Source organism: Mus caroli, unplaced genomic scaffold (assembly GCF_978045245.1).
Source record: "Mus caroli unplaced genomic scaffold, Mus_caroli_1 scaffold_8, whole genome shotgun sequence".
Taxonomy (NCBI): Eukaryota; Metazoa; Chordata; class Mammalia; order Rodentia; family Muridae; genus Mus; species Mus caroli.
In genome coordinates, this window is record NW_028227263.1 from 38684409 (window position 1) to 38697364 (window position 12956).

Consider the following 12956-nt stretch of genomic DNA (forward strand, 5'->3'; position numbering starts at 1 on the left):
TTGAAAGGGAACACATGACATATTCCAAAAGGATAATTAACATTTTTAAGAAAACAATTCTAAACATATAAGAAAGTACATGTAATTATGGACTATCTAATATATACAGAATTAAAAAAAATTCTGTATTTTTATCCATGTATTACATCCATGTATTACAACTATGAAATATGCATATTTGATTTGAGTCCAGACTTTAGTGCAAATGATCAAATTTATTGAACTCTTTAAGAAGTATTAAATGAGTTATTATTAATCAACATAATACTACTGTACATTCAAGAGATATTTTATGCAAAACAAGGCAAACAACATATACCTACTGCATATGTCCCCCCAAATGTGTTATTTAAATATTTAAATAAATACATTGGATATTGTTCAAAATGAGGAATGTGTTCTCGCCATCAATTTCCTCATGGCCTCTTTTACCTCCTTGTTCCTCAGACTGTAGATCAAGGGATTCAGCATGGGGATTACCACTGTGTAGAACACAGACACCACTTTAATTTTGTTTGGTGAATGGCTTGATTCTGGTATGACATAAACAAATGTAACTGTCCCATAAAACAAGGTGACTGCAGTGAGGTGGGAGGTGCAGGTGGAGAAGGCCTTGTGCCTGCCCTCAGTAGAGCGCATCCTGAGGATGGAGTGAAGGATATAGACATAGGAAATAATGATTGCGAACAGAGTGATGACGATGATGGAGCCTGCTGAGATGGCAGGAGACATCTCAGCAACATAAACATGGGTACAGGACAGCTCCACCAGTGGTGGGAGATCACAGAAGAAATGGTTGACTTTATTTGGTCCACAAAAAGTCAGACTCAGCAAACAGCTGGTGAATGATGAAGAATTCACACATCCACCCACATAGGAAATGACCAATAAGATGAGGCAGACCTTGGGAGACATGAGAGTGGAGTAAAGCAGGGGTGAGCAGATGGCCACATAGCGATCATAGGCCATGGCAGCCAGCAGGAAGCACTCAGCAGTCCCAAAGACCACATCAGAGCCAAGCTGGACTATGCAGCCAGCCACAGGGATGGCAGTTCTCTCTCTCAGGAAACTCACAATCATGACAGGTGTGACTGAGCTGGAGTACCCAATGTCCACAAAGGCCAAGTGGCTGAGGAAGAGGTACATTGGGGTGTGAAGCTGAGGGCTTCTTCTGATCAACATGATTATGCTGACATTGCCCAATATGGTGGTAAGGTACACACCCAGGAACAACACAAAGAAGATACAACAAAGGGTGGGGTCCTCAGTTAGCCCCAAAATAATGAACTCTGTTACCATTGTGTGGTTCCCAGGCTCCATCTTTTTTGAAGTGATTCCTACTGAAATAAAACCAGTGGCTATCAGACAGAATACATTAAATGACCTCATGATTGATATACACTGCTCCACATTTAGCCCATTAAAAATAAACGTGGATTTCATTTTGTTCTGATATTTGTTTTCCCCCAAATCTTTCCCAAACCAAGTTACATCATGAATAATTTCAGAATATTAATCATAATTTATCTTAAGCCCACAGATACAAACCGAGCAGTGACTCAGATCAGAACACAGGACTCACTCACAGAAGTGGCTTTTGATCAAGGAAGGAGGTGTAATTAATGCACAGAGCACTGACATTCTGAGTCCCCAAATGGTTGAAATGACAATTTGTATGTTTGGATTTACAGTATCTAATTAATTCTACTTCTCAGTCCCATTGGAACCTGTCCTTCTTAGTCTTGCAATCTTGCCACTCTGTTGTGAAAGTGAATGGTATTTTCTCAGGATCAAACTACAATACCAGTGGTCTACTCTCTTCTCCTTTACAAAGTGACACCTTTTACATGACACATCTACAATATAGTGTCACCTCCCACCAGCCTGGGCTTCAATTGTGAATACAGAGAATATATTGTACATACACTGGAAGTAAGACATAGGGCCTCTGTGTTAGATAACACTATATTTCCAAGGGTAATTTATTGGGGCAGCCTAACACCACCTATCCTGATTAATATACTTATAGATTATTTTGAAATGGAAGTTTCACAGGGAGATTAATCCTGAAAAAAGCATGACAATAAGTCTATTTGTGGTCATTATTTGTATCTCAAGAACTATATAGGATGAACAACAGAACACATTTCCTAATCTTATTTAATTAAGATAATGAATTATGTTAAGAAAACACCAAATATTTGTAATATAGCAGCCATATTAGAACATGCATGGCAGTACCCAAATAGAAGAGATAACAAAAGAAATCACTGCTCAAAAATTAATTAGAAGAATGCAAAATCTAAACAAAATGAAAGCAAGATTTAATAAAAACAATATTGTCAAAAGGAACTATCCTAAAATATATTCAATAATTATACTGATAGCTTGGGTGCTAAAATTATGAAAAATGTTCAACACCTATAATTACTATAGAAATGCAAATTAAATTCACAGTGAGATATTCCCTCTTTAATCTTAGAATGCTTCTTACTAAAAAAATATCTGCACAGAGGACATTGTGCTGCCTTTAAATGGAAGAAAATATTGCCCTAATATAGGAAGTTCTGGAAGACACTGTGTTGGGAAAAATAAATACCTGGTAGTCTCATTCATATTTGGAAGCTAAAATGTCCATTACATAGAGAAAAGAGTAGAATGGTCTTCACTGGAGGGTGGGGGCAGTAGATGACAAGAGTAGAGAATGGAGGTAAGTAAACAAGTACAACATTTAAATTAAATAGTTATGATATATCTCAGCAATTAGTTGAACAGTATTATAACCATAAATAAGCATATTATATTTCAAACTTGTTAAGGGATAGATTTGAAAGTGTTGAAATGTAATATAAAAATGACAGTGAAGTGAGTTGGTAGATATGACAATCAACTTCATTTAACCTTTCTACAATGAAAATGTACATCAAAATGTCATGTTGTGCATCATAAATATACATAGTTACTATTTGATCATTTAATTAATCGATTTTTTAATTCATAAACTAGATTTCGTGAAATAAAAAAATATTCTCATTGAGAGTTGATCCCCAGTGTTAGGCTGGCAACAAGAGAAGTACAGTATCCCTCCAGCTAAGGCTGGGCAGGCATTGAAGACAGGGACAGGAGACAGTGGGAGTGCAGAGTAGAGATACCTATGCCTTTCCCCTTCATAGCTACTCAAAAATGCCAAAAAAAAAAAAAAAAAAAAAAAAAAAAAAACCTTTTTTCGACCTTAATGAAATAGCAGCCTGAAAACATCCCCTTACTTGCCAAGGGAATGGGAACCTCATCTCTAGGTCAAAAACAAAGCCCCAACAAAAAGTAACAAACCTCTACCTATGTTTCCCTCCCCTAAGAATTCTTGTAATGGTTTATCCTGATGTAGGTTTCAAATTTGAATTTGTATTTCTTATTAAGTCTACATCCCTAAACTTTTAAGTATCATAAGTAATAATACTTTGGTAATAATTTGGGATTGATTACTGTGATACTCTATAGACATTATAGATTATAGATTTATTTGTGATTGATTAAAAGTGACTGTTAATTTTGTTCCTGACACATGTATGCAATAATAACAAAGACTGAATATTACCTTCTGGCTGCATATAACAAAAAAATTTTCAGGAGTCATCCTCCCACAGCAGGGTTTTCTTCTGCATGACTCGGGACCATTTTGCAATGTAAGACACAATACCTCACACCAGACATGCTCCTCTCTGCTAGTATCTTACTGAAAATCCAATGGGAGAAAATCTAATGAGACTGAGAAATTGAGTGTGCTGTATTTTCACTTATTATTGTTCTGAACAAATCCCAGGGGTTTCACTTATTATCTTCACTAGTAGTAGACAGTTTTACAACTGCAATGACCTAATTAACTTTGAGACTTGATTTATATAAACATAATTAGCATGGGCTAGGGTGTTATGATCTGTGACATATCTAAGAAACATTGATCACCACATACATCAAGCACAAGAGGTCAAAGAGATAGAGTAACATTAAAAATTGAGTAGACCAAGAATATAGATCAGGAGTTCAGTGTGTAGGAGTCTCTTGAGAGGAGTCGTAAAGTCACACTCTGCTAAGATACTTGCTTGGAAAAAGATCCATCAGAGAGAAAATTTCCCCTAGGTACCACCTCAGCAAGTGCAGCAGATCTTGGTAACCCAAACCAATATATTTCAGAATGTTTAGTAAATTAAAAATATCATAAATAAAATATGATATGGAGTTTCTTAAAGTGGTGAAAGGAAATTTTAGTTTAATGATGATGCCTCCTGTTGTCATGTTTTCTGTGGCCTCTTATCTTGAAGAGACTCGTTCTGAATTACAGATAAAGTATGTTGATACCCAAGGTTTGTCTCTAAAAAATAAATGTGTTGAGTGCAGTGCTGAGACATCACAAAAGAAATGAGAATGGCTGACTGGGACCACCTGTGGAGGCCAGATGATGGGTATATGGAGGTTCCAGATTCTACTCTCTCTACTTTTGTATTTTATATGGGACTTAAGTTGGGCATTATGGTTCATAATATCATGTGTCCTCCAGTCTGTGTGAAATTGACTGGGGCCATTCCTCTTAAGCATTTGTTGGACTTCCTCATTCTTTTCTGAACATCTAGGATTTGTTTATCATTTTCTGCCCACCTCTATCCTGACCCTTACCAGGGTAATTTCTAAGATCTACCTTCCAGGTTAGTTCTCTCTTGATTTATGTCTAATCTACTATTTTTATCTTTGCAGGGTATATTTTTATGATTAGACTGTCTACTGTCTCTGTTTATTCTTAACATGTGTGAAGTGTTTTGTTGTAGTTGTGGATGTGGTGGTTTGTTTTGTTCTGTTACTTTCTTAGATTGTTTGTCCTTTCATTTCCTCAAAAACATTAACAAAATATTGCAACATTGCAAATATTAGGTATTCTGTTATTTAGCCTCCTTAATGATGGAAGTCTTCTCTCTGGTACACTGACTAACATTTTCTAGGTTTAGCTTTTCCACCATCTGCTTTCTATCATCATTGTCTTGGGATTTTTATGCTAATTCCTCTAGGGGATTTACAGATGTGGTTCTGGCTTTGGAGTCAGTGATAGAGGAAGGTGGTTTTACAATATCTTTCCATTGCTAAGGAAAGCTTCTGAGGCCAGGCATGTGTCAAGGAGTGTTCCTGCAAGGGAGCACAGATACTTCGTTGTGTGAAAGTGAGGCCTGCCCCAATGTAGGAGCTAGAGAAAGTACCAAAGAACTGAAGGGGTCTGCAACCCTATAGGTGGAACAACAATATGAACTAATCAGTACCCCCCAGAACTCGTGCCTCTAGCTGCATATGTAGCAGAAGATGGCCTAGTTGGCCATCATTGGGAAGAGAGGCTCCTTGGTCTAGCAAACTTTACATGCTCCAGTACAGGGGAAAGCCAGGGCCAAGAAGTGAGAGTGAGTGGGTAGGGGAACAGGGCAGGGGGAGGGTATAGGGGACTTTTGGGATAGCATTTGAAATGTAAATGAAGAAAATATCTAACAAAAAAAAGTTTAAAAAGAAAAAAAGAAAAAAAGAAGAAGAAGAAGAAGAAGAAGAGGAAGAAGAAGAAGAAGAAGAAGAAGAAGAAGAAGAAGAAGAAGAAGAAGAAGAAGAAGAAGAAGAAGAAGAAGAAGAGGAGGAGGAGGAGGAGGAGGAGGAGGAGGAGGAGGAGGAGGAGGAGGAAGAAGAAGAAGAAGAAGAAGAAGAAGAAGAAGAAGAAGAAGAAGAAGAAGAAGAAGAAGAAGAAGAAGAAGAAGAAGAAGAAGAAGAAGAAGAAAGTGAAGAGCCTGGACTTTGTTGGAGACCAAAGATCTTAGAGAAGCCACACTAGTGAGATACCGGCCAAGGAGACCTGCAGACAAGATGTGGTTCCATCCAGAGAGAGAGAGAGAAGTGTGCTACAGTTGACAAAGCGAAAAGCAGTGGGAGATCTGAAGAATATCAGATACATCAGGCATGGAAATATAGAATATTGAGTTTGCCTTGCTGGTTTCTAGTCTTGATTTAGTCAAATATTTCCTTACTACATTTTCCTCCCTGTTGAGGTGGCAATGTACATTCTATGCCACGGTATGTTGAAAGCATATGATCTGCTTTTTGGTGATTTTACAGGGGCTTACAGTTACAAGTTGCCAGGAATCTTGGAGACTTTGGATTTTGGACTTTTACACAGTATTGAGACTAAGATAGACTATGAAGACTTTTGAAGTTGAATTGATAGATTTTTGCTTTATGATATGGCCCCAAGTCTATAAGAGCCAGAGAGTGGAATATGGTGTTTTGAATATGAATGACCCCCTCCCATAGGCTCACATATTTAAATGCATAGTCACCAGGGAATTTAACTCTTTGAAAGAATTAAAAGATTTAAGAGGTGTGGCCTTGTTGGAGGAAGTATATCACTGGGGATGGGTTTGAGGTTTGAAAAGCAGATTCCAGGCTCAGTCTCTCCCTGCCTCTCTCTATCTGCAGATCAGGATGTAGCTCTCAGCTACTTTGTCAGCAGCACTCTTTCCTGCCACCATGCTCCCTGTCATGATGATAATGGACTAAGCCTCGAAACTCTAAGCAAGCCCCAATTACATGCACTCTTTCAAAATAGCTGTCTTGGTCACAGTGTCTCTTCACAGAAATAGAACACTAACTAAGGCAAAATGTATCCCAAACGATGAATGAACCAAATTCTCATTTCCCAGCTTCATGCTGTGTATGAATATGCACTCAGCCAGTTTTTAAAATCTATTTAGAACATTATAGTAGAAGAAGAAAAAAATCTCTTATGAAGTTCTCTATGAAAGGAAATTGTGACAAGTTCCTGATTAGACAGAAAATGTTCCATCTCCAAGGGGGAATACTCAGTATAATGTAGCTTCATAGAATAAACTAGGTAGTGCTCCTTCTGTTTCTATTTTGTGGAATAGTTTGAAGAGTATTGGTGTTAGGTCTTCTTTGAAGGTATTAGAATTCTATAACCCATCTGATCCTGGGCTTTTTTTGATTGGGAGAATTTTAATGACTGCTTCCTTTTCTTTAGGGGTTATGGGACTGTTTAGATGGTTTATCTGATCCTGATTTAACTTTGGTACCTGGTATCTGTCTAGAAAATTGACCATTTCATCCAGATTTTCTAGCTTTGTTGAATATATGCTTCTGTAGTAGGATCTGATGATTTCTTTGAATTTCCTCAGTTTCTGTTGTTATATGTACCTTTTCATTTCTGATTTTGTTAATTTGAATACAGTCTCTGTGCCCTCTGGTTAGTCTGATTAAGGGTTTATCTATCTTGTTTTTCTCAAAGAACCAGTTCCTGCTCTTGTTGATTCTTTGTAGAGTTCTTTTTGTTTCTACTTGGTTGATTTCTCCACTGAGTTTGATTATTTCTTGCTTTCAATTCCTCTTGGGTGTATTTGTTTATTTTTGTTCTAGAGCTTTCAGGTATGTTGTTAAGCTGGTAATGTATGTTCTCTCCAGTTTCTTTTGGAGGCAATCAGAGCTGAGTTTTCTTCTTAGCAATGCTTTCATTTTGTCCCATATATTTGGGTATGTTGTGGCTTCATTTTCATTAAATCCTAAAAAGTCACTAATTTCTTTATTTCTTCCTTGACCAAATTATCATTGAGTAGGGCATTGTTCAGTTTCCATATGTATGAAGGCTTTCTCTTGGTTTTGTTGCTATTGAAAGCCAGCCTTAGTCCATGGTAATCTGATAGGATACATGGGATTATTTCCATCTTCTTGTATCTGTTGAGGTCTGGTTTTTTGTTGTTGTTGTTGTTGTTGTTGTTGTTGTTGCTGTTGTTGTTGTTGTTGCTGCTGCTGCTGTTTTAGGAAAGGAAATGTTTTATTTGGCTTATTTTTTATTAGATATTTTCTTCATTTACATTTCAAATGGTATCCCCTTTCCTAATTTCCTCTCTGAAAATCCCTTATACCCTACCCCGTCCCCCTGCTCCCCAACACACCCACTCCTGCTTGCTGGCCCTGGCATTCTACTATACTGGGGCATCGAGATCTATTTTGTGACTGATTATATGGCCAATTTTGGAGAAGGTACTGTGAGGTACTGAGTTAGTTTCAATATAAGTCTGTTTAACTTCTGTTTCTATGATCTGTCAGTTGATGAGAGTGGAGTGGTGAAAGTCTCTCACTATTATTCTGTGAGGTGCAATGTGTGCTGTGAGCTATAGTAGAGTTTCTTTGATGGATGTGTGTGCCCTTGCATTTAGATCTTAGATGTTCAGAATTGAGAATTCTTGGTAGATTTTTCCTTTGACCAGTATGAAGTGTCCTTCCTTATCCTTTTTGATAACTTTTGGTTGGAGGTTGCTTTGGTAAGATATTAGAATGGATACTTCATCTTGTTTCTTGGGACCATTTGCTTGGAAAATTGTTTTCCAATCCTTTACACTGAGGTAGTGTTCGTCTTTGACACTGAGGTGTATTTCCTGTATGCAGCAAAATGTTGGGTCCTGTTTACCTATCCAGTCTGTTATTCTATGTCTTTTTATTGGGGAATTGAATCCATTGATGTTAAGAGATATTAAGGAATAGTGATTGTTACTTCCAGTTATTTTCGATGTTATTTTTATATTTGTGTGGCTATCTGCTTTGGAGTTTGTTGAAAGATTACTTTCTTGCTTTTTCCAGGGTATAATTTCCCTCCTTGCTTTGGAGTTTTCCATCTATTCTCCTTTGTAGGGCTGGATTTGTAGAAAGATATTGTGTAAATTTGGTTTTGTTATGGAATACCATGGTTTCTCCGTCTATGGTGATTGACAGTTTTGCTGGGTATCGTAGCCTGGTTTGGCATTTTGTTCTCTTAGGATCTATATAACATCTGCTCAGGATCTTCTAGCTTTCACAGTCTCTGATGAGAAGTCTGGTATGATTCTGATAGGTCTGCCTTTATATGTTACTTGACCTTTTTCCCTTACTCCTTTTAATATTCTTTCTTTGTTTTGTGCATTTGGTGTTTTGACTATTATGTGACAGGAGGAGTTTCTTTTCTGCTCCAATCTATTTGGAGTTCTGTAGGTTTCTTGTATGTTCATAGGCATCTCTTTCTTTAGGTTATGGATCTTTTCTTCTATAATTTTGTTGAAGATATTTACTGGCCCTTCAAGTTAGGAATCTTTACTCTCTTCTTACCTATTATCCTTAGGTTTGATCTTCTCATTGTGTCCTGGATTTCCTGGATGTTTTGGGTTAGGAGATTTTTGCATTTTGCATTTTCTTTGACTGTTGTTTCAATGTTTTGTATGGTATCTTCTGCACCTGAGATTCTCTCTTCTATCTCTTGTATTCTGTTGGTGATATTTGCATCTATGACTACTGATATCTTTCCTAAAATTTCTATCTCCAGTGTTGTCTCCTTTTGTGATTTATTGTTTCTATTTCCATTTTTAGATCCTGGATGGGTTTTGCTCAATTCCTTAATCTGTTTGGTTGTGTTTTCCTATAATTCTTTAAGGATTTTTTGTGTTTCCTCTTTAAGGGCTTCTAGCTGTTTATCTGTATTCTCCTGTATTTCTTTAAGGGAGTTATTTATGCCCTTCTTAAAGTCCTCTATCATCATCATGAGATATGATTTTAAATCAGTCTTGCTTTTCCAGTGTGTTGGGGTATCCAGGGCTTGCTGTGGTGGGAGAACTGGGTTCTGATGATGCCAAGTAGCCTTGGTTTCTGTTGCTTATGTTCTTGCCCTTGCCTCTCACCATCTGGTTATCTCTGGTGTTAGCTGTTCTTGCTGTCCCTGACTGTGACTTTTCCCTCCTGCAAGCCTGTGTGTCAGTACTCCTGGGAGAACAGTTTTTTCTGGAGGAAATTTTGGGTATGGAGATCTGTTTCTTGGTTCCTGTGTCCTGATGGCTCTAGGCAGGTCCCTCTTGGGTCAGAAATTTGAGCAGAAGTGGTGGTCTTAACTGTAATCACAGGTGTGTCGGTACTCTTAGGAGACCAGCTCTTTCCAGATGGTATTTGGATATAGAATGCTATCGCACAGGATCAGCTCTGGGAGCAGATGGAAACTGAAAGGATCCTGTCCTAGGCAGTTCCTCATTTCCTGTTACCTGAGGGCTCTGGAAGGGTCTCTCTGAGCAGAAGTGGTGGTCTTACCTGTGGTCACAGGCTTGTCAGCACTCCTGGAAGACCCACTCACTCCCACTCTATTTGGGTATGGAGCGCTGCGGCACAGGATCAATTCCGGGTGCAGATGGAAACCTGAAGGATTCTGTCACAGCTGCTCCTTGGTTTCTGTGTCTTGAAGGTTCTGGGCTTGTGTGTGCACTCTTACAAAAAGAGAAAAAAGTTTTCGTTTTTCAGTCTAGAGTTCAGTTTGTTATTCTGTGACCCTGGAAAAGAAAAGTAGGTCTCAGCTCATAGATATCCTTTAGGTTCTTCAATCTTGAACATTCCAGGTCTAAGTGACATCTTTCTGCACTTTTGGCCATTAGTAGCACACAAAATTTAGCTAGAATGTAATAGAATTTGGAGTCAGGAGGGCTATGAGCCAAGTTACTCTGGAAAGCTATTGAAAAAGCACAAAAGACTTTGTTAAAAGCACACAAGGGCTCTTGTTATCAAAGAAAGATTGAGGTTTGAATTATGGCTTAAGCAATGATTGACTGCCTATATTTTGGGGACAATATCACATCCAAATTAACAACTTAAAATATTAGCTTCAGAATTAAAGCATGTGTGGACAAAGTTTCAATCAGGAATTTTATTTTCCATCTTTGTATAAACATTTTCTATGTAATAAGCAATCACAAATTTGAAAGGATAAAAAATATTTTATTCATTACTAAATGGAAAATGTATGTTGTACTCATCCTCTAAAAGCTCAGGGTTCATTGTGGAAGAGAGGGTGGAAAGAATATAACACCTAGAGATGGTGTATAACTATGAGTAACCTATCTACTGGATACAACAGAAGTTTCACGTATGAACTTACAGTAGTCATTCCAGCATACACAAGACCTGTACATCCTCAAACCAGACCAAACCACATCATGTAGAGGGAAGTGGACGTGAAGCAAAGGAGCCATTGGTAACTGATAGACATTAGGAGAGAGTCAGTTTTCTCTGAGAATGTAGCCCCTTGTAAGTCAACTATGCCCCAAAGGAAAGGAACAAATCCAACAACATGTGGGCAGCACAAATTAGTGTTGGTAGGTCTTGAAGAAAAAATAAGAATACAAGGTTGGGAAGTTGGGAAGTAGGGATAGAACTGGGAAGATTTTCAGAGGAGGAGTGATGAATATGATCCAATTCCCAAATAACTAATGGCTACTAAAAATGTTTTCAATTATAATAGCACTTAAAGAGAAAGAAATCTAAACAATAAAGTTGAATTGCATTGAAGACAGAAATAATTATTTTGCATTTATATTTGTGTGTGTGTTAATTCATAAATTTAGTTTATGTAGCTGAAAATTTCATCATACAGGAGTTAGGAGGCTTTTAGCTTGACATTTGCTATTTTTGAATATGTGATTTCTAGGAAGTTCACAGAAGCATCTCATGTTTCCTACATGGTTATGACTCTGCCAATCCACATACATTTCTTGCACATTATGTGTCTTAGTTGGGGTTTCTATTGCTATGATAAAATACCATAACCAAAAGCAACTTGTGAAGGAAAATATTTATATCATGGTATAGCTTGTAGTCATTTCATCATCCAGGTAAAACAGATCAGGAACTCAAGCAGAAACCTGGAGACAGGAATTAGTGCAGAGGCCATGGAGAAGTGGAGCTCTCTTGCTCCTCATGGCTTATTCAGCTTTTCTTATACTGTCCTAGACAACCTGCCCAGGTGTACACTGCCCACAGTGAGCTGGACCCTCCCACAACAATGGTAACCTTAGAAAATGCACCACAGACTAGCCTCTAAGCAAAGCTTCTAAGGCATTTTTTTTTCAATTGAGAGTCCCAAATGTCAAGCTGATATAAATCTAGCCAGCACAACGTGCCAAGAAATTCAGCCAGGAAAGAGGAAAATGTGGAAGTAATTATAGTCACTTTTTGTGTCTAGACATCTACAAGGTACAGAAGTGAAGATTGTTAGCCTTCTAGAATACTTTTTTCATGGGGGGAAGTGAAACTTCACAAACACACCAATGAACAGCATCCTAAAATCCTAAAAGAGTCTGTAGCAGTATGTATTATGGAATGTGCTACTGCATTAGGGTTTTTTCCTCCTCTTCCTCAGTAATACATGCTAATGCAGTTACACTTGGAAAAGAACAGGAATAGAGTGTTTTAGTACATTCTGGTGGGCTGTTTGCAAACAGCTAAGAATGTCTACCCTTGCAAAGGGACAATGTTGATATTTGTTGTGTAGCAAATTCTTAGGAAATAAAACATTTTATCATGGAAAGAACCTCCTTAAGACTTAGGATATTGTAAAGGGAGCCTAGTTAAGGCTCAAGAAGTAAACAAAGAATTTATGAAGTCACTGAAACTAGTAAGATTCATTAGGTCTCTCTCTAACATATGTAAGCAGTAAAGACTGCTGAAAGACAATCTTGGATCCACTGAGCTGTCTAGAAAAAACTCAAACCAACAAAACTGCCTACAAAGGACACTCTCCAATTTGTTCAACTGTTTACAGACTATATTGTGCTCTAAGTCTCAAGCTTTTATAATTTGTCACCCATGCTGGAGTAGGCTTTTGTTGATGCACTGTCTTTGAGTCATTTCAGCTCCTGTGACTAACCCCTCATCCATAGTCCTGTAAGTAATGCCAATAAAATTCATTGGTTCACCAAGTTGGATGTTGCTGGTATCCTTACTTTAATCTGTTCTCAATTACCTATCAGGGATAAGTACACAGCTGTTTGCATCTTGCTAGGAGTATTACACACAAATATTTAATCCTCTTACAGAAAAAGGAGCAAGTAACAATCACAACAAAACCTCAAACACAAACC

General features: G+C 37.7%; 1 protein-coding gene across 1 annotated transcript; it reads right to left on the reverse strand.

Annotated features, from left to right (window-relative positions):
- Nucleotides 1-381: 381 nt before the first annotated feature.
- Nucleotides 382-1320, reverse strand: LOC110299192 (olfactory receptor 5P4-like). Its single transcript, XM_021168822.2, has one exon. The coding sequence runs from the start codon at nt 1318-1320 to the stop codon at nt 382-384; it is 939 nt and encodes a 312-aa protein (XP_021024481.2).
- Nucleotides 1321-12956: the final 11636 nt, after the last annotated feature.